Genomic DNA, 25,678 nt, shown 5'->3' with positions numbered 1-25,678 from the left:
TCAGTTACAGGTATTTTGGTGAAGAAAAATGAATTTTATGTCATATGACTTCTTTGCACTTAATTGGCAAAAATATAGAAAGATTAACTTCAAGTTCTTTTATAAAAAGATCTACACATGCGAATATCTTCTCCTGCAGGATGATAAAATTGCGTTCTTTTCGGCCATGAATATCATATGCATCGTTTTGCTGGGTGGATTATGCAGAAGCTATTAAATGTGTACATTATTTTCACAGATCCAACAGAGAAGGTGACTATTCAAGTGCTGTCACAAAGTAGGACCATTAAAGAAGGCGATAACATCACTCTGAAATGCTCAGGAAATGGCAACCCTCCTCCACAGGAGTTCCTGTTTTACATTCCAGTAAGTCCTGCCTTGCTGTCAGTGCATAGTGAAATATTCTGTATCATCCCTTCCTACAGACATTGCTACGTGTCAGTGTATATGTGATTTTATAACAAATGAAGGAAGGAATTCAATGCGACAAACACTGACGACAGACATTGGCCATTATATCAGACTCTGAGAACGCCTCACCTCAGTTTTTTGAAAAAAAGTTGCTCCTTCCCCACAGCCCACCTGAATTTTTCAGAAGTTAGACCCTACTAAAAATTACGAGGCTTCATTTCCCATCATTATATACTTTAATAAACAGCTTTGATGACAGCAGTTTAGCATCTTAAAGAAAACTATCTCATCTGTTGTCATAACAAAAATCCAGCAGTGAAAGTACAGGAAATTAACAGCTATTTTTTGGACTTTCATAGATGAATCTTTGTGCAATTTCTTTTCTTCAGTTAATGAATTGTTTGGTGGCATAAAACCACAAAAACTAATGTGTGTGACAGCACAGGAGAACAAATCTGCCAAATTTGTAAGACACAGACTGAGAAAAATAAAAGCTTTGTTACTATTAATCTTCTTAGTATTGGTGAAATCCACAGACAGATGTGGCTTTATATTCCAAGACTTCTGGCCCTGCTTCCCATGTCCTGCTTCTTGCTCCTATATTATATCCCTTATTTGTTCCTACTGCAGTAGTGAGCAGAGCTGATCTTGAGAGAAGCCAAAAGAAGTGGCATGTTTTCAGGTATTTCAAAACCAACATGTCACCATTTGAGCATAATTGTCATCTACTCTGGACTCCTGGCATGTTTGAGTTGCTGAAGAGCAGCAAGGGAAACTGCGAGCTGAAATCCTCTTATCTCAGAACGGCCATTTAGTCATCCTAAGAACTCACTAAATGCCAGGAAAAAAGTGTATGGTATCTCTCCTTCCTCCACTATCGCAGTCAGTGAGCTAAACACCCAAGTTTGTCTTATCTTCTCCCTGGTACCCGATACTAGTCCTTTTTCTCAAGGAGAGCTGGAGTTGGTGATTTCTTTGCAAGACTCATGGGTATTATAAATCTCTCTCTGGATTCAGAGATAGGAATTAAGGTATCAGTCTGTGCTTGTTTTAAAGCTGATCTGTCTGTCCATTGTAATCAGGGGGAAACTGGGGAACTGGACAGCCAGAAAGCAACACTTGCTGGCTAATTCAAAACACCAGTGTCTATAGATAACTGCATAGGAAGTATTGTATATCCCAACAGGCTCTATATCATGATGTGGATAAAGCAAGGTTTGCTTGTGCCATTCAAGGTGTGTAATGCAGTACAGTTCACTTAATGATTTTTCCTCATCTGAATATATCAGAATCAGATTTAAAACCACAAACTGTTCTGCTGCTTTGATTTCTGCAACACTTTTATTCGTAGACTGTATCTTTCTGCAAAACTTTCAAATTTTGTATTTTAATGTCCTCTACAAATGATTTAGTCATTCAGTTAAAAGAGTAAGCTTGTAGGTGTTTTTTTAGCTATGTTGTCATGTAGGAAGTAAACCTTACTATATTTAACAGGTAGTTCCACTTCAGTGTGTGTATTTTGGAGTATTTCATCATTCTTATAATAAAAAATCCTCAACAAAAATTAATGGTTTTAGCAGGCCCATATACAATAAATGTTTTGTTTTCCATCTGCAGGGAGAAACAGAAGGTATAAGGAGCTCAGATACTTACGTAATGACAGATGTCAGGCGGAATGCAACAGGAGAATACAAATGCTCTCTGACTGACAAAAGCATGATGGATTCAACCACCATCACTGTGCACTGTAAGTCATTGCATTTTGCATTCCTGTCTAGGATACAAACTGATCTTGGACCTTCCAGAATGCCCTCTTTGCTTAGTTAGGTAGATTAGTTCAGTTGCTTACAGGAGAACTGAGTGAAGCAGTTGGTTTGAAGTAGTGTCTGGTCATTTTTCTTTATTCTAATGTATTTCTGTTTGAAAATCCTAACTTTCTGTATTCATTTGCCTAGATACAGTTTCACTTTATGTAACTTTTGTATAGTATATGATATTATTGCACTGTCACATACAGTGAGAATTTTGGTATTTTATATATCACTCATGTGAACATATACGTGGCAGATTATTTTCCTCCAGCTGTGCCTTAGAATGCACACAAACACCAAGCTGATCCACAGTGATATCACTGAAAGTCATTCTTCATAGCCAAGTTCGTATTTACCTCAATGAAGGTAACGTGTAAGGAGTGTAGAAAAGAGACTTAGGAAGTCATTTTGTTCACATAGGAAAAATTGCTTCTTTTACTTTTCCCAGAATCATGACAGCTACAGACCTCAGTAAATTTTCTTTAGCTGGATACTAGAGTATTTACTCATACTATCAGCAGCACTTCAAAAGCAGCCATTGAACTCGTTGAACCACTGAAGCAATGGTTGCTTTTAATCTCTTTATGTGAGAAAACAAGAGCAGGAACTCTTTCAAACTCTGCTCTGCTATCACAGGCTGTGAAATGAGACTCAGGCTAGTGGTAGTAGGTTTTCCCTAAAAACATTGATGGTTTGTAGTCTTCACAGCAGCACAAATACCTTTAGTAGTTGACAGGTTCAGAGGGATCTGATAGATAATGAAGTTTAAAGGCTTCTGCAGTAGTTATGCTTTACATAAAAAGAAATTTCATGTTTGTACACTTGGTTTTGATTTTTTTTTTCTTGAAAGAGTTACAATACATGCATAATATCACATAATCACAGAATATGCTGAGTTGGAAGGGACCCACAAGGATCATTGAGCCCAACCCCTAGCCCTGCAGAGGACCATCCCCCAGAGTCACAACATGTGCCCAAGAGTAATATATCTGTACATGAATAATTACACTATTCCATTTAATGAATATTTTGCCTTTAATACGATCATCCACTGTCATCCTATTCCCCCCCCCCCCTTTTTGCCAAGAGTTGGGTGTGTAAGATCTGAAAAGAGCCCTGTACTACTACCTCTTAACTGCCCAATATCAAAAGTAGATTGCTGGTCTTTTGCTCTGGTATAACTGACCCTTTTATCTTACTCCAAGTGTCTACCTATACTTTGATAAATAGTTATTCTAAAGAATGGCTTCCTCAGCTCCAAGTGATTTATAACAAGCCAGTTTTCCTTTCTCTATTTTCTCTGCATGTTGGAAGAGCTTTAGTATGCCAGAGAAGCATGTATTTTCTTGGCACAAGTCTTTCCAGTGTTGGCAGCTAGCGCAGCTACTCGGAACTCATAGGTACACTCTAGCACCCTATTGCTTCTCTTCATTTAGGATTCACTTTGTTATGTTCTGTTTTTCCAAAATACCGCTACCTGCAATAAAACTGTTGTTTAACTGAGGCACAGTGGCCTGGAATAGTTCTGTAATTCCTGAATATCCAGACAATGCCCCGTCTTTAAGGTATTTTGGTGTCTTGCCTTATGCTGGTCTAAAGCCTTTCTGCAGCACTTTTTTTCCTCCTTCAAATAATACTTACTAATGCCTATCAAATCCTACTTTTTCTCCCTCTTTTGCTTTATTGCTTACCTTTCCACATATAGATGAATATTTCTGTCTATGCTGTTACACCTGAAAAAGCCTTGATTAGGAGTCAGGGCTTTCCATTTCCTCACATCCAATCTCAGCATTTTAGCTTTTTTATTTTCTTTTTAAGAAACCCAAAACCATGAACACAACAAGAAGGCAACAGTATAATAATTTTGGTTTTAATCTGGGAAACTATTTATAGTAATTCGTTATATTTTCAATGTAGTGTTTTTTCACAAACAAATTTTATTGAGGATTATAATTACACTGGTTCCTTTCAGTGTCTAGGTAGGAAAAGCTTCTTGCTGGTATGAAAAAACATTGTCCTGTCGTAGCCCTCAAGTATTTTTGTAGGAAAATATTCTGGCTGAATACTGAGCTCTTTTTTTCCAAGGTGAATATAAATTATAAGACTCGCGGAAAGCTGAAAATTTACAGTAAAGCATCTGAGTTACCCATAATGTTTAGGGAAATACTTTATTTATGAAGAAAATTGCAGGGGGGGCCGAAAGATTCTCTTACCTTATCCACAGAATATAAAGGACAAACTGGACAACTCAAGCTCTTGTCCCTCAGAGCAGGATTTGTGCAGCCGGGTCCCAGGGTAAAGTCCAGCAGAACTGAGTGCTTGCAGTTGGCATGATGTGTCCCTCAAGAGAGGGAGCAACAGAACGGGATTTATTGTGAGTTTGGGTTTTTTTACGCTGTGTTGTAATTTTTCTGCCGGCTCTGATCCTTGAATGAGTTCATCCAGGATCATCAGATAAGTAAAACTGGCAGAGGCCAGGAAGTAACAGGCCAGGGCAAAATGTGTTTGCAACGACTTAGATAGAGAAGCACACCCTGTGTGAGGCAAGGAAAGCAACTAACAATAGAGGACAGGTGTACTTTTCCTCAGTTATAAAGAAGCAACTCTCAGCCCACAATCTCTTTTCATTACCTATTGCTATGGGGATTTGAACAACTTGGTCTAGTGTTGATATGTCCCTGCCCATGGCAGGGGTACTGGATGTAGATGATCTTTTAGGTCCTTTCCAGCCTAAACCATTCTATGATTCTCTAATTGTTTCTGCATGTAGAACTCAGTATGGAGTAGAGAGGTCTGTGGAATTTCTTCTTTGTGATGCTTTCCTTTCTGCTAAAATGTGTTTTCTGGGGAAATAGTTTTGCAAACCTTCCAGTAAACTAAAGGGTTTAGAAATTTAGGATTTATGTTTCTCTATAGATATTTTTATAGCCTTGTCTTGTCTTGTCTCTTCTTTCAGTAAAGTCATTGAAAATACAGGGGAAATCACCTTTTGAATGTTACATGGAAAAATCGATTCTCAGTATACTAGGAGAAGTTTCTGGTTTTCTGCTAGTGTATTTATGGAGTTCAGACAACAGGGAAGTGTTGTGCATAGTTTTCCCAGCTGTAGCACAGTATTCCATCAGAAGTCTCTGTTAAATGCTGGGAGTCTGTCCTGTATGTGCCACAGAGTTTCAAAACTGAAACGTATGCTCCAGTCTTCCCCACAATAATTCCATATCTCTCTCACATGATGTGGTAACGTGTGCAGAATGCACTATATGTCTTTTCCCTGCACTACTTGGTATGCAAAGGCAGCACTGAAATCAATGCAAGACTTCAAGTGAGACCACATTAAGAGCGAGCATATATTGAAAATGCTGCCTGATGAGAAGCTTGTTTCTGAAGAACATTTCAAAGCCAAACAGGAAATGTACAGAAAATTCTTGCAGAAAAGTTTTTCTTTCAATGAAAACAAAAATTTAATTTTGACAGTCTAATGTATGCAAGAAATATTTTCTCCTCATACTTCTGTACTAAGCAGAGATTACTTACTAATAGAGCATAAAAGTAGAGAGGTAAAAGTATCTACATCACATTTCTTTGTGAGCCCTATAGATAAACTGGCAGAATATTAATCCAAATCAAATTGCTCATGTAGAGTTCCTAGAGGGGATCCTATGTTAAACAGTAGCCTAATTCTGTACTTGCCTCATAAATCACCTTGCAAATACTGCTCTGAGCTATGGAGTTCGTCTCATACAGTGTAAATTTTCCTGAACTTCTTTAGCAACCAAGACCACTGTGTGAGAGGGACTGTACTCTCAGTTATACCGCAAAAAAAGGCTGGGGGTGCACACGCATACTACCCTGGAGGAGTACTGGGCTGAAGGATTGCTCTGGGCTCAGTGTCAGTCTTGCCTGAGATGAAGGCAAAAAATTTCAGGAGTTTCTGTTTCTTATGGTGTATGTGAGAGGAATGCCTCCCGTATGGTCTTTGGTGATCTCGGGTTTGAAGTGCTGTCCTGCTTCAGAGAACAAAGGGTTTAAGTAGATGTTGAAGGAAATTCACCTTGAGGGGGAAAAAAAAAAAATCTTAGCTTTTTTCTTCAACCACCCCTCTGCCTTAGTAGATGTGCTTAAGAGTAACAGCAAGAAGAAACACATCCCGTACACCATTGGAATCTATACACTATCTCACTGGATGAGTCTTGTCTTTGTTTCTGTTTTTGTTTTCTGGAAGCCACAGTAACGTAGTTTGGTTGCGTTTACTACTTTCAGGAGGCAGAAGGAGAAATCCCTGTAGGAATACAAGAAACAAGATGCCATTTTATCTCTTCATCAAGATCTTTGATTCATTTGCAGATGAAAGTACAGTTCTTGTGGCCCCTTGGACTAGACATAAGGCTCGTAACAAAAATAATAATACGGACTAGTAGTACAGGATGAACCCTTGTTGTTCCCTCAAGTTCTACCTTTAATTATAGTGGTGTTCCCAGGGCAACCACTGAATGAAGCCAGTAGTGAAGTTCAGTGTTTTGTTATGGAAAACTCACTTTCCTGTAGCAACTGTGATTTTTGTCTGCAGCTTTTTTTCAGCTCTGCTTAAAAACCGAAAGGATGCTTTGCAATCCTTTTTCAGCAAATTCTCTATTTGCGATGAAGTCATGTGTGCATTTGAGACTGCACATGTATGTGTGTGTGTGTGTATGTGCACTCATCTGTGATAGTCATTTGACCAGGCAACTTGGCTTTCAGGCAAGGCACTGTGAGAGGGGAAGCAAAACAGAGATTTAGCTTGGCAAACCCTTCTTTTTTTTCAGTTTGGGATTTTCTTTTAAAAAAAAACCAAAAAACAAAAAACAAAACAACCAACCAAACAAAAAATACCACCAACATTGCCAGCCCACCAACTCCTTATACTAAGAAAAACCTAGAGCAGTGTTTTGTGACGTGTCTGTTACTGGCTCTCACCATGCCTTATGTCAAACACAGCTATCCATGACTGCAATTTCCCTGGAGCTTAAACATGTCAGGCAGAGCTTGGACTCTTTTGAGTTACACAAAAATAGCATTTTAAGTTACAAATGAGAACAAATAAATCAAGGGGCCTCACGTGCAGCCCCCCAAACCTATAATTCAGACTTCTCACTTCAGTCAGTATCATGTCTCATGCACCCTCTGTTTGACCACTGTCATCCCCTCCAGATTCTGAGGATAAAAATAATCTTGTTTTATCAGATTAAAGGAAATTACCCCTTGTCCTCCTGTCTTTTTCTTGACACTTACTATTTAGGTTAACCTGTCTCCACCTGCATTAGTTCTCCCCTGAAGATGTATTTCTACCTGGCCCATACCAAGCTACCCTCACAGGAGTCTGTGCTTCCCCTTTCAAGATGCACATACTGCTGTGTGAAGTACTTCTTCAGCTTCTTGTGCCTATTTTGTCATTCTTTCAGCAGTACAAGGTGAAAAAATGTATCCATTTGTCTAGTGATTAGTGAGGTTTTGCTTTTCCTTTTAGCCTATAATTACAGCAAAAATATGAATGTTCTGCAATGCCTATTTTAGAATAATTCTCTCATCTCCCTTACTTGTAAAATTGACTTAGATTTTATTGAAGAAGTGAAATCTTGAATTTAATGAGTGCAATTAGTCACATTTTCTTTTCTTGGTAAGCCTTTGAAATGGGCCAGGCTTTCCGAGATTAACTTTTGACAAATGTTCTTTCTATCCCAGATTTGGATTTGCAGCTTACTCCTAGTGGAGAAGTCACAAAACAGATTGGAGAGGCCCTGCCTGTGTCATGCACAATTTCTTCTAGTAGAAATGCAACTGTGTTTTGGATAAAGGTCAGTAATTCATCTACTTCATGCTTCATCTGAGTATTCACCTCTTCATATTATTGCTGCCACTTCAGTGTTTTGAAAGGAAGGAAGGAAGTTGTTCATTGGGCTTTTTAAAGAATATTGTTAAAATGGGTCTTATGCATATGGCTAAAATGAGAGCTACTCACTCAGAGTGATGACTGAAAATCAGTTATTGTAATTATCAGTTCAGTTTTCAAATGTAAAGAAGTAATGCATACTGTAACACAAACATAACTTTTTTGAAATAGACTTCAGAAGACCCTTTGAGAATCAGGGATTGGTGCATTGTTTTCTCGGGAGTCAAGCTTGATCTTGTTTCCAATAAACATAATAAAAGGACAAAGCAGGCTGAGAGATCAGATGTTAGCACTGGGTGTTGAGTGGCTGGTACCAAATCTGCAGTGCTGGAAACTTAAAATAATGATGTCTGATGGTTGTTTACGAGCATATGTTGATCTCAGAAGCCTGGCCCGGAGCGGAGTTGCTTGCATTTCAAACAGTTTGTACCTGTAGTGGTTTTGGCTAATCTACTAGGAAAGCTCAGAGCTAATAACTCTGCCCTTCTTTTGAAAGCAAAGTTGTTCAAGAAGAAGGGAGGTGACTTGCATAAATCTCCAGTAGTTTCCACTTTTCATGCTGTATATTGAAATATAATTATTAATGGGGAAACACCTTAAGAGTAAGGCTCCAATTTGCCAAAGCATGCAAAAACTTCTGTTGAAAGTAGTAATATTTTTAATTTAGGGATTAATGTATCGTGAGTTAATCTCTGTCACTTCTAACTCCTTACTTATCAGGACAATACCAGAATGCAAACAAGTCCATCATTTTCAAGTCTTCAGTATCAAGATGCTGGAAACTACGTCTGCGAAACTACTCTACAGGAGGTCGAAGGATTAAGGAAAAGACAGACACTTAAACTTATTGTGGAAGGTAAGTGAGCAGATAGTTATGATGATTAATTGTTCTTTTTAAACAAAAGGATTAACTGTAATATTGTTCTTGTAGGAAAACCTCAAATCAAAATGACGAAGAAAACCAACACAAATAAAATGTCTAAAACAATTATCTGCCATGTGGAAGGTTTCCCCAAACCAGCAGTGCAGTGGACAGTTACTGGTACTGGAAGCATCATAAATAAAGCAAGTATCTTTCTTATTACTTTATTCACCAAAAGATAGTGTGCAAATTAAAATCAAGGAACATTTTTCAGGTAGCGAGATTGAAGAAAATAAGTCTTTTTCATTTATCTAAAAGAAGGTTAAGTGGTAGCTGTAGCTACATGGTCCTTACAAGGATGATTTTTTTATGATAAAGGTTTTTTGAATAGAGCAGGTGAAGAGGCAAAGGAGATTCACTGGCTACAAGCCAAAACTGGAAGGAAAAGGTTACAAATGAAATATGCATTTTTTTTAAGTGAAGGTACTTAGTCTAATGTGCTGATTTTGCCATTGCATAAAGACTTTGCAAATATTGGTGGAACTATAGAACTTATATTAGAAAGCAAATGGGTACTTGCTGTAGGCATTAACTGGGTGAAATGCAATGAAATGTGGCATGTATGAGTCAGAAATTACATTCAATATCGTTCCTTATGGGGTTTGCAGCTTTTATCCTAATTTTTATAGTTGCTTTTGTATGGTTATGCCTGTTGTTTCTCACTGGAAACAGAAGGGTAATGCATTCATCCTGAGGGATAAATAAGAAGTACCCATATATAGCAGGGAAAATACCTGGAAAACAACCAAACTGAAGTATTTTGGTATTGATTACCGCATCCCATGCAAAGCACTGCTACGTTTTGCCTTAGCAGGAAGAATAAATGAGACCTCTCTACAAACATTCAGTGACTGGAAGTACAATGCACAGTGCTCCTGTAGATTTCATTTTCAAATGAAATCTTATATATTTTCAAATAGGTTTTGCTTTAAGCCTACAGAAATTACGTATAGCTGTCAAAATGTGTCCATTTACTTGAAGCTATAGGGCAGGATTTGTCGTGAAGCTATACAAATGATTGAAAATAATTTTCTCTGGATGTTGCATTAATCCAAGAATGATGTACAGCAAATTTAAGGAACAACACATCACTATTACAGTACAGATACTACAGGTGCTACTAAATACACGTAGCTTGGCAAAATAATGCTAAGTGTGGAAACAACTTGGAAAGCTGAAAAGTGGAAAACTTAGAACAATTCTTTTCCTTATAAAGATATAAATGAAAAATAGCAAGATGGAAAGAAGGGATAGCTTAGAAGTTTGGGTTTTTCTTGAAGAATTTTTTATCACTTGGAATATTTTTTGAATAGTTGAAAGAAAACCAAATACAGAATGTGGTTACCTTTCTTTAAAAAAACCTCTTTATCATTGATCTTCCAGTGCACACTATACTAGATCTATATATCTATAACTAGATATGTTGCCAAATTGTTTTCTTTCAAATATTCACATTACCATTTAATAAAATAATGCATATTTCAATTGCTATTGTTTGGAAAAGTGAAGTATTTGTTGAAAGACATTTCCCTCTGAATATTTTCAATGTGTACTACAGGTAGTGCATGCATTCTTTTTGCTTTTTTAAAGGATACTAATCCTCATTTTTTACTTTTTCAGACAGAGGAAACAAAATATGTTAATGGGAAATTTGCCAGTAAAATTATAATTGCTCCTGAGGAAAATGTGACTTTAACTTGCATTGCAGAAAATGAGCTAGAAAGGACTGTGACCTCCATGAATGTCTCTGCTAGTGAGTGTCCTATAAAGATCATTTCCTTAAAGTTATAGTTTCTCATAAAGTACCCACACATCTCACTCAAATGAAGAGTAGGTCTGCTTAGTAATGTTGATACTAAGATATTTAACCTTTTTGTCTTAAGTCAAGCAATTGTAAATCCACTCTGGATCAGTAGTACATAAAATTTATTGATAGCTTTCTAGATGAAGTGACTTAGCCTTCATGACTTTCTTGGCTAGCTATCTATTTACAACAGTAAACAATATAACAAAATAATATTAGAACATAATAGTACAAAATATTGCAAAATAATACTTTATTAACAAGAGAGAAGTCTTTATTTATTACTAAATTAACATAATGTTTTAGTCTCCAAATTCCAGTTTATTACTACTGGTATGACTTGACTCACAACAGAAATCAGCCATACTGGACTTTAATCAGATGCCACTTTTCAATGATGAAAGGTAGTGAAAAGCTACAGTTTGTGGAAGGGTAGCACACTTTAATATTACAGATTTTGAGTAAGATTCTTCAACTGGATATATTACAAAGGAAACAAACACTTTTGTTTAAAGATGAGATTAATTACCTTGTTTGGCAAACACTGCATTAAGTTTCAGTTTCTGTCATTGCAGTAAATAGGCAATTAAAGGTGATGTTCAGGTCTAATACATTGTCTTTAATTTAATTTTAACATTTTTCATTTCAGTAAGTATTCCAGAATATGATGAGCCAGAGGATAGAACTGGTATGTATGGTTTTCTGTCTCTATAACCCTTTCTTTTGATTGTCTTAGTTCAAGACCTACATAGTGTCAGTGCACAATTTCTGCAGTCCCTCAAAGGTGGACATAATTTGAAATAGCTTGTGCCATGATTGACTAAGACGTGATTTTCTTGAAGCTTAAAAGATGAAAGTACATTTAAAGAACAATGCCTACTTTTTTTTTTATTTATTTTGACTTGCTGACCCCTTTTCCTGTTTCTGATGAAAATTCTTTAGAACTGGTGTAATGTTTTACTTTGTCCTAAGTCGTCTCTAACTTTTCTTCTTTGCTTCAGATGACAATAGTGAAAAGGTTAATGACCAGGCAAAGCTAATAGTGGGAATTGTGGTCGGTCTTCTGCTGGTTGCCCTGGTTGCAGGTGTTGTCTACTGGCTCTATGTGAAGAAATCAAAGTAAGAATTTATGGAAAACTTTATAATAAATTCGAAAAAGAATAACCATAGGCAGAAGTGTACGTTCACCTGTTTTCCTTCCTGCAGCATTCCAGTAGTCATGGGTGGGGAAAAGCTGTTACAGTACGTGCACTTAACAGAAAAAGGAAACTTGATACCTCTGGTTGGCTTGTCCTAATGGGTAACAGGACTCATCTCCTGGAGGTGGGGGTCTAAGATTTTCAAAGATTGTAGCTGTAATGAGGTTGTCTTTCCTGACAGCCAAGTCTGTGCTGGCTCTTGCATTTAAACATAGCACCTACTACTTAATTATGGAACTTGATGTGTGGGAGTCTGTGTGGCTTTGCTGGTGCTAGAAACTGTCTTCATCATTTGCTTTAAATATTGAATAACGTACAGAATAAGACTAAACCGTCTCAGGGAGAAGAGTTGTTTTGTTCATAGGTACTTTGAGATCTCTGAAGTAAAACTGGTAAAGGTAGAGCTGGTGTTGCTGAAAAGTCTGGAAGCTATCATCCATATCAATATGCTTTAGCCATCCTAGGCATAGAACGGGATTTGCCAGTGAGGCCTGCTTGCTTTCAAGTTTCTTCGTTATCACAGGCTCACTTCAGAAAATAAATTGGATGATCTCAGGAAGTGACTACATTTCTGCATCCTTTTGAAGCTGGTCATGACTGCATGCCATTTGGCCTTATCCCTGCACAGTTGTCTCCAGGGAAAACTGAGGGCAGGCTTGCTTTCTGAAGGGCTCCTTACAGCTGCTTCTTATCAGGGGAGATTAGGGTAGTTATGCATAACATGCACAAATCAGTACAGGTGTAAAAGTAGTCTTAAAGTTCAATTGTTCTTTCTGTGGCCTTTCATTAAAATTAGATCAAATTAGATCTAAAATATACCAGTTGGATTTTACTATGAACAAATGTGTTTTCATTTATGTTATCCTTTTTTTAGATAATACATAAGGACTTTACTTCAGCCATAACTGATCAGATTTTGGAAGTTTTTCAAATACAGAATTGTTACAAATCACCCAAGCACAGAACCACACTCAGATATAATACATGGAGGGGGTTTTTGTAAAGCTTATGCTTCTTTTGGTAAAAATTAAAAAGGATAACATACAGTGCTCTTCCACTCACATTTTGCTACTATTGTGATAATGTCTAGAATAATTTTCTTTTTTTTGTTCCTTTTTGAATATGCGAATGTGGAATCATAAAACTGGTTCACTGGTTTGGGTTTTTGGGGTATAAGGAGGGCAGAGAAGGTAAAATAAGTAACTTTTCTTGTACCATTATGTAGTATGGGGAGAGCTAACAGGAATTGTAGAATACAGCATGAGTTTATTAACTAATTTATTAACTTTTTCTGCTTCAGAGATAACATACAGCATATTCTAAATGGACAACACTTACTTTCCTCAAGCTTAGAGGAAAAATTAAAACTAGAATTGATTAGAGAGGTTCACTGGAAAAAAAACCCAAACCTTTATAGGTTATATAATAGTCTCCATATTTGATATATGGTTACTGGCTTCTAAACCCCTTAATTGATGCATCATCATTGACAGTCTCCTTTTTTCAGGATATTTAAGTTGATCTAATGTTATACTCCCTGCTTTCTGTACACCATACTTGCAAGAGGAAGCAGAGTGCCAGTACCTATTCTGTCAAAGTTTTCATTATGACTTAGAGCCTAGAAGTCAAAGTAGAGCACATAAAAAGCACCTTACGCCTCTAGACACAACCTGTGTCTAATCACAACCCCTCCATCTCCATACAGGCCAGCAGTTCATAGTTATTTTTTAAACCCACCCTTGAACAGTAACTCAACTAATCTCTATCCCCAAAGTGACGCCAAAGGAAAGTCTGAGAAGGCAGCAGCACAGAACTTTGCAAGTCTGCCGAGGCAAGAAAAACATTACTTTTTTGTTATTGGTGTTGTGGTTTGTACAATATTCTATTGTCTTGTCATCCACGCTAAGTAGGAATTATACTTGTAGCCTTGGAATATGTTCACAATAAATCACTTGTACAGTTATTCACTGCATCAGCTCCACTTGATGGAAAAACTGATTATTGCCACATATTCTTTTCAGTATGAATATTATCCCATAAATAAGGGACTCATCTGTATTCCACATTCTGCAACCCCCTCTTAAATAAAGAGTTGAGGCTACCTACCCCAGCATGCCTTGTTTCTCCTTCATCTGAGCAGAAGGCCAAACACTTGTTCTCTGCAGATTTCTCCTTTTTCCAAAAAGGATGTCTTAAACTAATCTGCACTGAACAGAATATATCTTAGCACTTCAGCATATTTCTAAAATTTTTGTGTCAGACCTCAGTTGACTGATTCTAGGAGACCCATCTTCAGTAGATCCTTCATCTATGAAATTTTCACCTTGCCCGAAACAGCTGAGGGTACAGCGGAAATTAAAGATCTGGAATGGAAATAGTGCACTCAGCACCCTGTACCCTTGCTCTCTAGTCATGGCAGTTCTGCATGTAGATCAGACCTTTGCCCCATTTTTGTGCCTGAGGTTTGGAGATGCACAAATCTCCAGTCACATGAGACTGGATTGAGGTTAAAGTGGTTTAAAATCTGGTGAAGGAAAGTTCAGCTGGGCAAGTTGACGCACAGCAGCAGTCTTAAGATTGTTCATACTCGGAGCACACCAAACTCTTCAAATACTTCCTAGATCCCAGTAGTCAAAACTTTTTCTCTGAAACGGAACACTTGAAGCATAGCAATAAAAATATTAGCCTTTCTGATATTTTATAAGAAACAAGCATATGAATCCAAATATGTAGGAAACTTGCTGTATGTTATGAAAAAGACTCATTTGTATTGGGTTTTGTGCAGTTCCCTTCCAGGAAAAAGACATAGTTACATGACACAAATCCTCTGTAAAAGGCCACCACATAAATTAAAAAATTGTCACCAATTTCTTGGTGACTGGAATATTTTTCTAATATCTCTGTCTTTTTCCTTGCTGATGGACATTTGAAAATAATTGGAAGAAGTGCAAGGCAAGATTGGGGTAAATAGGAGGAGATTGCCGATAGTCCCAATTTGAATGTACAAGATCATCAGCTCCTAGAAAATTTTTTGCATCAGTGCAGTTGAGTGTCTGATGTGCCTTTCAAAAGGGATGCAAGCTTTAATGAAATTCTTGGCTCTTGCTTCAGCATGCAGAACTACACTGATGTCTGTCCTCTTACCTGTCATTGTCTCAAGCTTGGGTAACAAGGAAAAACAGCACTGCCTCCTGTCTTCCTTAAACATTGTTGAGGGCAAGGCCTGGACTTGCAAGATGAAAAGAAATCAGAAATTAAAACCCTACAACAATTTTCGGGACGCCTATATGCAGTCTGTATTTACAGTACAACAGGCAAAACAATTGACATGGAAAATGTATCTGAACAAAATCTATTAAAATAGCAGCCTCTCAAAATGCACACATTCCAAAGAAAGCTAAAAATCTCACTTCAGTATTACTTGCAAAGAGATTTTGATTAGGAATCCCTGAGGATAATTATTTTCCTGAAGAGCAAGCATAGATATGTGTAAAGTATGAGTCATAATTTTAGCTCAGAATGATTCATGTTTTACAAATTAATTTAAAAAAAAAAGAATAACTAAAGCCAACTTCTCACTCCTCAGAACAACAGGGCCAGAGCACGGGAAGGTGTGGGCTTTATTTGTGGAGCTGCAGATAATGTTACAGTGTGAGAGAGTGCTCCAGGCCTGGGCAGAGTGGGCTGTCTACCCTTTCTGGCAAATCCTCAGGAATATTTCTGTCCATTCAGACTACATTTCCCAGCTGCTTAGATATCATCAAGAAGTTGCTCTTGAGTTGCAGATGGAGTGAGCTGACAGGAGTTAATGCATGAAGAGTAAGGAACAACTGTTGTTGAATGCTAAGCTGGCAAAGGACCATTTGTCCTGCGCCTCAAATCACCTCAGGAAGCGATGGAAACCACGTTTTGAGACATTTCTGTTACAAACCCAAGCCACGTCTGTCAAGCCCTGAGGATTGGTGCCATGCCAGAGTCGGCTGTTCCTCTGCTGTTGGCAGAGCACTGCCAGTGGATCACACTGCTGCAACTTAGCACAAAATTACTCTTGTGTCTTTTAATGACACTATTTAAATAGCACTAAAAAAGGCAGCAGTATTGTTTGTGCTAAGGTGGTTAATCTGCCTAGATATTGCTATCTGGGGAACAACAAAAAAAAAAGGGTCAGCAAGATCACTGAACCATCATAAATAAACAGCTGCATTTCAGTCTCGGGCATTGAGAATCGAAATCCATCTGATTGTCAGACATGAAAAACTGCTGCTACTCTCATTTCAAGCAAGTGGTTTATAACATCTTCAAAAAGAGTTCTGGATCTCCCGCCTCTTTCAAAGTCACAGTGTTGCCCTTTAGGTCTCCCATTTTCACTCGTTGTGGCTTTAGGAAAATAGAGGTGACATTTAGTTTCATTGAATGCAGAACTAAAATAGAGCACTTTAAAACTCAAAACCTGATCTCATTGCAGCATCTCCTAGCTTTAATCACCGAATAATTTTAACCTAATCAAAGACCACTAATGCTGGATACAGTTCCGTCTGCTGTTAAGTGTCAGGTCATATGAGATTCAGTCTGCTTTGGGCACTGTAAAACTCTTGATAAGAGGCCAAATAAAAAGGATCACACTGAGCCATGCCAATAGTCTATCCAGTCTCCCAGAGCAGACATAAGTGGTTACATGAGGACAGACGTGCAGGATCCTGCTTTCTTGCTTCCAGCTCATTTCAGCTCAGGTAATTGCCTGAGTCCAGATTCTTTCAGTTTTTCATCTCTTTCCCTGTTGTCTCCAATTTTGTGTGACTTATATATGGAAAAGACTCATTAGCTGCATGACAAGCCAAATTATGTGCTCAGCCTAAACCAAACATTTTTTTAAATTTAAATTAAAAACTTTTTTAATTTACAAGGGATTTTTTTTGAGGGGTTGTTTCTTTTTTGTGAGGATTAAAGAGATTTGTGAAAAGTTATTAAGGTCAGTTATCACAGAAGGTCAGTCTCTACTGAAGCACTGAATTTTATTCTTCATTGCATTTCACATCCTTTCCTTTTAATGCATATCACGTGTTTCAGGTTTTGAATACCAGAAAAAAGTAGAATGTTATTGCACAATAGAAATTTACCACTGTAGAATAGGTTACTAATACTATCTCAGCACGAAATTAAATTTGCCTGCACTAAAGAGGAGTCCAGATCTTTGCAGTAAGTAGGTTTTCAACAGCAACACCTTTCTATCAATTACACAAATATAATAGAGGCACTCTAAAACCAATCGTAAAAGGCAAATGCAGTTTTGAAGCATTAAAACTTAGAGCCATTCAGGAGATAACCTCCTCTAAAACAAAAAACATTTTAGAATGGTGCCATTCACTGTAGTCCCTGGGCTCTGGGATCCAGAATCCCGTGCTCTCCTGGTACTCCACCTCAAGAGCTGCTCCCCAGCCCAGAAAGCAGCATTTCAGCACCACTCCCAGAGGTGTTGGGGGTTAGGTGCATTTGCACCCCATCGGAAGCCTTTCAGAGACAAAGACTAAACTGTCAGTACCACTCAAGGGTACTTCAGCTCAGGGCACACACAGTTCGTAGCCACTGCTCACGGCCTCTGCTCAGATGGAGGATGTGCACAGAAACACTCCACCAGCAAAAGTTCAGATCAGCGGTTTGGGGAGGTACATACCTGCATGGTGTCAGCGTGACATGTCACAGTATCCTGCTAACCTGTGTCTTCATTGTATTTTGCAAGTCAGCGTCACTGCGGGTCTTTACCCTGAAGCAAGGGCGAGCATATGCATGAATCTGTCACAACAGACCTCACTTTTCTGTAGGGGAAACAAATTATCTGTAGAGAAAATGCGTATATACGATAATCTGCTTTGACACAAGGGATTTACTTTGTCCCACTCAAATACATTTGCCCATTTACATTTTAAAAATTGCGGCCTTCAAAATGTTATCGCAGCACTGCAGGAGTCTTTCACCTTGGCAGACAGTGAGGCTTCTCACAGATTAAATGAATGGCATAGTGGTTTTATTGTGCTAAGCTAAACTAAGCACTTAACTCATTAATTCATCTCCACTACTTGCATTAAGGAAGACCTGCTATTTTAAATGAGGCATACCTCTTCCCCCCCCCCCCCCAAACATTTACACAATTTCATCTTTGCCCAAAGCTTGTCAGTCACAGCTAACACAGATCTAGAAACCAGAGTGTGATTTTTTTCAGTGTTGTCAGAATTTTCATTAATTTCTTCACATTTAAAGAGCTTCCGTTTGGTTTGGCACGGGCTCTGTAAGTCATTTACTACAAGTACACAAAAGATTGCTGTGTTGATCAAGATATCTTAGCCACGCTTGTAACATTTTAGTATGCCTTAAAGCAAACTCTTGTTTTTTGAAACAAGCTACACAATTACTTTGTCAGGAAACATGGATCTCCACAACTGGTTTAACCTTGCTAAATGTCTGCTAGCTCAGGATAATTCTGAATTCCTCAAGAGGTAAATCAAACACACAGAGCCCTACTGCAATACTTCCTGTGGTACCAACACCAGTGGGGGATCTGGTGCCGTTGGCCCATTTACAGACATATGCAAACCTGCTGAGAACAGAGCGTGTCAAAGTTTTCCGTTCGAGGGGAGGAGGCAGTGTCATTAATGTGAGGATGGAACAAAACGCTGTAGACGTGCAAAAATGACCTTCTTTTTTACATTATAGGACAGCATCAAAACATGTAGACAAAGATCTTGGAAATATAGAAGAAAACAAAAAACTAGAGGAAAACAATCATAAATCTGAAACTTAAGAGAAAATGTGTCAGTCATCATTCCAGGTAAGTGTTTAGTATTGCAGAATTTAACATCCCTTTGTCCACCATTTGTGGAATCTGTTGCTCACCTTCCAGAGATGAGGCAGAGGGGTCACTTTGAGTGGTGTAGTATCAGGACAGACAGACTCAAGCTTCTGGCCAGTTAAGAATTTGAAGCTGCACACAGAGATATTAAAACAAGCCTGACATTTAGATAATCCACATACTTGAGGAAATGAAAATACAAATTTATATAATGTGTCACTGTGGTAAAGGTGTGTGTGTATATATGAAGAATACGTTTAGGTAGAATTATAAGGTTTCAAGTTGTGACTTGAAATGTTTACAGGAACCTTCTTCGCTTACTGAAAAGCAACAGTTTCCAAGTTCTCCAAGTCAGCTTTGTTCATCATTAGTGCAAATGGCATGAAACTTCCTTTAGAACAAAACAATTCTTTTCGCTCTAGATTTTCCATACTTTTACTAGGATCAATTTTATCCTGTAAAGAGACACTGTATATTACGTTTAGCATGAAAGTTTCCCCTGCTGGGTTCTGTGCACCAGCGATTCGGTAGATGCTGGACTTCTGTTTGGAATTACAGGAGCACGACAGAGCACCAACAGCACCACCCTGTGCTCACACACTGCTGCATGTATACATGCCACTCCTCTTAGAACCCAAAGTAGGGGTTTAGACCATTCTTATGGCCAGTTTAGGACATTTAAAATCTGGGGTAGCCCAAGAGTCTGGAAACCAGCTGACCATACAGAGGTTTGTTCAGTTAGTCATCAGCTGTTCTTAAAAATGAGAGTAGTACCCGTTCAGTAGTGCTGCATTGTAACTTCCTCCACAGGAAAGCTGTAGGCAGCCCTGATTTTCAGGGATCTTAAGTAAATAGCATTGGATACCTTCTTGAGGTAGTAGGGTTTTAAAGCATGTAGTGGAACTATGGTATTTCATATTTACATTAAAAGGTTTCTTATTTAAATAAATACAGCTGCCATTAATAATACCGGTATTGTCTGGTATTGTACTTTAAAGTACAAGCCACAAGTTTTGCGTTAAAAATTCAAAATTCACTGAATTAGATAAAGCACTTATACATTATACAAAGAGATGCAGCATTGCTATAGGCAATTTACTAGTAATATCATTGTTTTATAATTTGAAAAAGGGAATTGGGAATATCAAAATTATATCCTATAAATGATTTAAAAGTAGAAAAGAAGTAGATTTGGATTTTGAAAAAGTTGCAGCATAATTACCCAGCATTCCTACTACAATTCTATGGGGAAATTCTGTAATCTTTTTGCTTAGGCCTTCGTCTGTATTTTTTGCCTGTTCCTGGTACCTTCTGCAACATTGTGATATTGAGGTGATTAGATGAAGTTAGCTGGGGGTATTTATTTAACATAGGAGTTCAGATAACATTGTGTGCCTTCAGTGCAATTGTTTACTCTGTATTTCTTCAGATCAGTAGATCTACATAAATGAAATGGACATAAATCCATTACTGACCAGATAAACACTGGATTTACTGGGAACAGTATTACAACAGGCTACTCTTGTCATGAAAGAAAGTGTTCATGTCATTGAACAGCAGAAGAAAGTACTGTTCATGTAGCTGTTTATTTGAAGGTTAGATACTGAGTAGTTATGATGGTTAATATACTTTAAAGTCTTTAACTGGCTTTATCTTTCATATTTTCAGAGAATACATATAGACCAATTGAAGCATGAACGTGGATTGTATTTAAACATATACAAAGAAGTGACAGCTATTCATGGTTCAAGTATTAAGCAGATCATACTACCAAGTTTTCAAAGGATTTTAGACATAATTATCTCAAGATAAAAAAACCCCACAAACTAATTTTGGCAACAGCCATGATAATAGGTCACCATGTTGTGTTCTGTTCGAAATATTTTTTTGTAAATGTCTGCACTGAAGATTTCTTTTTGTTTGCCTTTATGTAAATTTTTTACGTAGCTATTTTTATACACTGTAAGGCTTTGTTCTGGGAGTTGCTGTTAATCTGATGTATAGTGTAATGGTTTTTATTTCAATTGTTTTTATGACACCCTTTGAGCAGGTACATGTCTAGTTCTGGTTGTTTTCAGTGAAGCCTCTGGTTTGTAGCAAGTACCTACAGTGTAAGATTGTCTTAAAGGAAAATGTCAAACTCCTTTTTCATTCTTTGAAGTCATGATAAAGCAGATGGGTGACAGCTGTGACAAGAATAAACTAAGATGTTAATGAAAGTGAATGTTTAAAAAACCATGCAAAGCTAAACAAGCCAGAAGGGGAATAAAGAGGTTCCCTGAAGAAGTCTGGGTATTAAGCAAGGAACACTATGAAAAATTCCTAGCCTACATACAGACGGTGGCTAATAATCCTTTCCTTCTAGAGCAAGACACGCATTTTATTGATCATTATGAGTCGTCTTTCATGTTAGCATTAGGATAAGGAACTGGAATTCTGGGTTAATTTTGATTCCTTTATGTTATTCGCTGCCTTAAAGTACTGTAAATTGTCATTTCAAAGAGATACCAGTCAGAATTGGAACCTTTTTTTAAAAAGTGGTCATATCAAAGCTGCATTTTTTCCCACAAAAATAGAATATATATATTTTTTGTGTGTTTTTGTTAACTATGCTACAGATATTGAATGCACCTTGAGATAATTTTAGTGTTTTTAACTGGTACCTAATTTATCAAACAGTACATATAATTGTAACAATGAAATGTCTATGTATCTTTAGTTACATTCAAGTTTGTAACTTTATAAACATGTTTTTTGCTTGAGGGAATTTTTAGAATGGTACTTGATAAGAGAAGGTTTTAGGGTGAATGGCCAAAAGGAAGTCATACTTAAGGGAGATGTTTCAATTTATCTGGAAGGTTAGTTTCTGGAAGACAGTAACAGGCATCTTTGATGGAGGGAAAGAGTAGATTAAGCAGAACATCAGGTTTCCATTTACAAATATCCAGGGAAAAAGTAAGTTTTTATAGACTGGTAGGCAAAAATAAATAAATAAATAAATAAATAGATAAATAAATAAATAAATAAATAAATGAAAAAGATGGACGTTAGGAAATGTATTTTGCCACTTTTGCATTATTTAGGGGGAAGAAAACACTGTTACTTGTAAATTTGTAAAATGTTAAATGTCTGGGCAGTAGTGACTGATGTCTTAATAAAAGCTTCCTGTAGTGCATTGGCATGGATTAAATACATAAGATGTCCTATAAACTCTATGCTGTATAAAATATTAGAGGGAAATCCTGTTATATGCCTCTAAACTTTAATTTGTTACTGTTTTATTTGGCAAAAAGAAAAAAAAAATTATAATCTTGGTCAATATTTAAACCAAAGTAAAATGGGGGAAAAACCAAAGTAATTTGTTTTGCATGGCTAAGCCATTCTGTTATCTCTGTAAATATTGTGATTTTTTTCTTTTTAGAATTTTGTTAAAAAAATTCTAAAATTTTTAAACACCTCTTTTTCCAAAATAAAACGTGAACACACAAAAAAGTTACTTTATATATAAATATATCTTTTTCTTTTGGTGCGAGAACACTGCCAAGTGATACACGTTTTTTAAAAGAAAAAAACAAATTCAGTGGGCATGACTCTAAATGGGAAAAGTTGTAACAGAGTCCTGTGAAGGAGTGTGCAAATATCACCTGTCTTTGTTTATAACACTACAAATAGTTCTTAAATACAGAGAGGAAACTTCCAAAGATAGGGAAACTTCCAAAGGGAAAGCATAGGGAAGGGCTGAAAATTTTCATACCACTGTCAGGGGAATACAGGGCAAAGGAGAAGAAAAAAAGTCCTTCAGCTTCCACAGCTATAGAAGAAGGAATAAAACCAACTTCTCGCCTTTTGGGATTCTGCTAGATCTCCTATGCACTTTAAATCGTCAGTCCTAGGAGCTGGGCTTTTCACTGCTCCGAGTTCACTATAGGCAAGTTTCAAGAACCAAGAGTGCAAAAGAATTAATGTTTCTATCCATGCCTAAACAACAATAAAACTGAAGTATGTCTTCACTTGCTTGTCTGAAATCTCAGTTTACCAGAACACGTACGAGCACGAGGGAGGGCGCTTACCCAGAGCTCACGCTGCTGCTCACTGTAATCCTGCAAATACACCTCAATAGTCGTCTGGGATGAAAATTCCAGCAAAGCCAAGGGGTCTTGGTGTGGGTTTGTGGACCTTCTCCTGGACCGCGGGGTCAGGACCTAGGGAGCATAAACACTCGCTCAGAGAAAAGCACGTGCCCAGCTGGCACACAAAACTTTCCCAGAGTTCATCATGGACGTCTGTGCTTGTGACCTGGATTTAAAAATTACCATATCAGTGAAACTTAGGGGGCCTGTTCAAATCTGAGTTTGTATACCACACCAGAGTTCAACCTTAGTTTACTTCACACAGGAAGAAAAACAAATCCCTGCTTACAAATGGTTTAAAAGCACGGCAAAGGGGAGTCGGGGAGAGCCCACCCTCTTGCTTTACAGTCAGGAAATAAGGTGATTTGTGGTGTCTGTAATGGCTATGCCAGAAACTGCCACTGAGCTTGGAACAAACCAACAGGTTTGGCTGCATGCTGCAAAGGCAGCATCCTGCAAAAACATCCCACAAGCTTCCTGAGCAACTCTGTGAGTCCTCAGAAGCAATAATACCAAAACTATAGCTGTGCTGCAGTGGATATGAACCACTATTAAAACACACAGAAACGTTGTAATGGTGCAGCCAGAAGGTGAGGCCTTTCGGAAAGGAGGGAAAAAAAAAAAGTACTTAGGGCCAACACAACAAAAGGCAAAGCATCAGGGACATTTTGTACTGGTTCTGAGTACTACAGAATAGCCTCTGTCTGAGGGTTTTGCTGCACCTACAACTACTGCACTGCTGGGACCAGCAGCTGGTCAGAGCCTAAACGGGGAAAGCGCTGACCTGACTGCTGCTGGCCAGTGAAGCAAACACTCCACACCTGATTGTTCCTGTATTATCCAGGGCTTGCCAGCGTCAACCCAGCACCACAGATGGTTTAGGCAATAGGTTACACTTTCCCTGGACAGCGAGTTTTCATCCTGTCATGTTTCGAAAAACATATACAAATAACTCTAAGTTCTATACTGATTATTATTTGAACATTTTGAGATACTAATGTGAGTTTTATCCACAAAGACATACAAAGAATGACTAAATGTAAATTTATTGTCTTTGTTTTTTATGATAAATTTTGTCAGGGAACATCCGATGTTCACCTAATAGCTTCAGCTGCTGGCTGTTGCAGTTAAATCTGATTTACTTGTAGTACCACATGTAGCTGGATACCTTCCTGTTGACTTCATATTTAGACAGCCATATGTCTGTAATTATCTCGGCTAAGATTAAGCAATGACATATGAAATGAGATCATGACCTCCTGTGTCAACCACATCTGTGCAAATGTTTTCTGGGTTTCCTTTTGACAAGAACGCATCTGCATTCAGGTGTCTGTTTCCAAGAATTGCCCAATACAGGGGTTTCAAACAGGTTTCTCCTCCAGGCAGAAGGAGATGGAGGGAACATAGGAGGTGTATAACTGAGTTATATGCTTCTAATCCCTGAAGGGCTCCCAAGCTCTTCTGGAAAAGGGTAGCATCCTCAAGCTGGCACAGTTCAGTGCTGAGCAAGGCTGACTTCAGCCTTCCCTCACGGTGGTCTGCCAGAGAGGGAGGGTGAGAAGGGAAGTAGACAGGCTGCAAACAAACCAACCAACCAACCCACCACACACCCCTCTTGGCTGTGTACGCTTCATATGTAATGCAGCACACACGTTCAGTAATGATTTGCTACATTTCAAATTATTAGGGAATCAGAAGCTTATTACTTATTATCAAATTATGCCAAAGTCAATTTCTAAAACAAGACTAACTCCATCCACCCAGCCACTCACAATTCTTTAAATATCTATAAATGTAATTCATACATTTTTCTCATTTACATTCTAAATAGGGGCATTTTTTTTTCTGTTAGCAGCAAGGCATTGACTTTGATGTAGTAATGAATTTCATCTTGAAAAGGTAGAGCCTGACAAATTATTGGGAAATTTTGTTCCTTAGTGAGAAAACAGTAATGTACCTCTCTCATCACTCACCTACTCCCTCCCAGATGTTTTACTTCTTCTTATGCTCTACCTGGTGATACAGCTAAGGCTTCTGTCATCCTCTGTTCCCTGTCTTAGTGCTCATTTCCACATCCCCTGTTCTGTATGGATTGATTCTCTGCTGCCCTTGCCATCAGTTGTTTATTTGTAGGACATCCAGCTCAGAAATGACAAAGCACCTTGAGATAAATACCAGCAATTTAACACAACTATAAACATGAAATGGACTGTGAAACAGGGAAAAAAAATGTAGAAACAGACTAAACTTCCCATGCTGGGGCTTCTACATGTTCATATCCATTGTTGTGGAGTCCCTGTGAAGTTTCCCTGTTTTGGGAAAATAGCACAAAAGTGTAACCCACACTGCAAAGGTTCAACTGTAATACCATAACCTACACTTGTAACACCAATGTGCCTTTTTTTTTTTTTTTTAATGGTACTGGAATGTCAGCACAAGTCTTACATTTAAGGATGTAGATTAAATTCTATTTAAATGTAATGATTTCTACTCATATGCTTTTTCTTGAAAAAAGCTGTCTCTCTTTCAATATAAACCTACATGCAACCTCACTCAGATAAATTCTACAATATAATAACAGAACAATTATAAAACTATATAGAATATAATAATAGACCAATAATTATATAA

The 25,678-nt window shown here is 37.7% G+C and overlaps 1 protein-coding gene across 1 annotated transcript; it reads left to right on the top strand.

The window, feature by feature from the left end:
* The first annotated feature begins 201 nt into the window (after window positions 1-201).
* ALCAM (activated leukocyte cell adhesion molecule) lies at window positions 202-22,927 on the top strand. Its single transcript, XM_039389507.1, has 11 exons — window positions 202-366; window positions 2,029-2,158; window positions 7,941-8,053; window positions 8,869-9,004; window positions 9,080-9,213; window positions 10,691-10,823; window positions 11,524-11,562; window positions 11,876-11,993; window positions 13,848-13,904; window positions 18,782-18,896; window positions 20,586-22,927. The coding sequence occupies exons 1-10, from the start codon at window positions 202-204 to the stop codon at window positions 18,867-18,869; spliced, it is 1,113 nt and encodes a 370-aa protein (XP_039245441.1). The 3' UTR covers window positions 18,870-18,896; window positions 20,586-22,927.
* The last annotated feature ends 2,751 nt before the right edge of the window (window positions 22,928-25,678 follow it).

The sequence above is a fragment of the Pipra filicauda genome, unplaced genomic scaffold (genome assembly GCF_003945595.2).
Source record: "Pipra filicauda isolate LSUMZ 115617 unplaced genomic scaffold, ASM394559v2 scaffold733_size125021_pilon, whole genome shotgun sequence".
Taxonomy (NCBI): domain Eukaryota; kingdom Metazoa; phylum Chordata; class Aves; order Passeriformes; family Pipridae; genus Pipra; species Pipra filicauda.
Note: the sequence above shows the minus strand (reverse complement) of the source record. Positions and strands in the feature narration are given on the sequence as shown.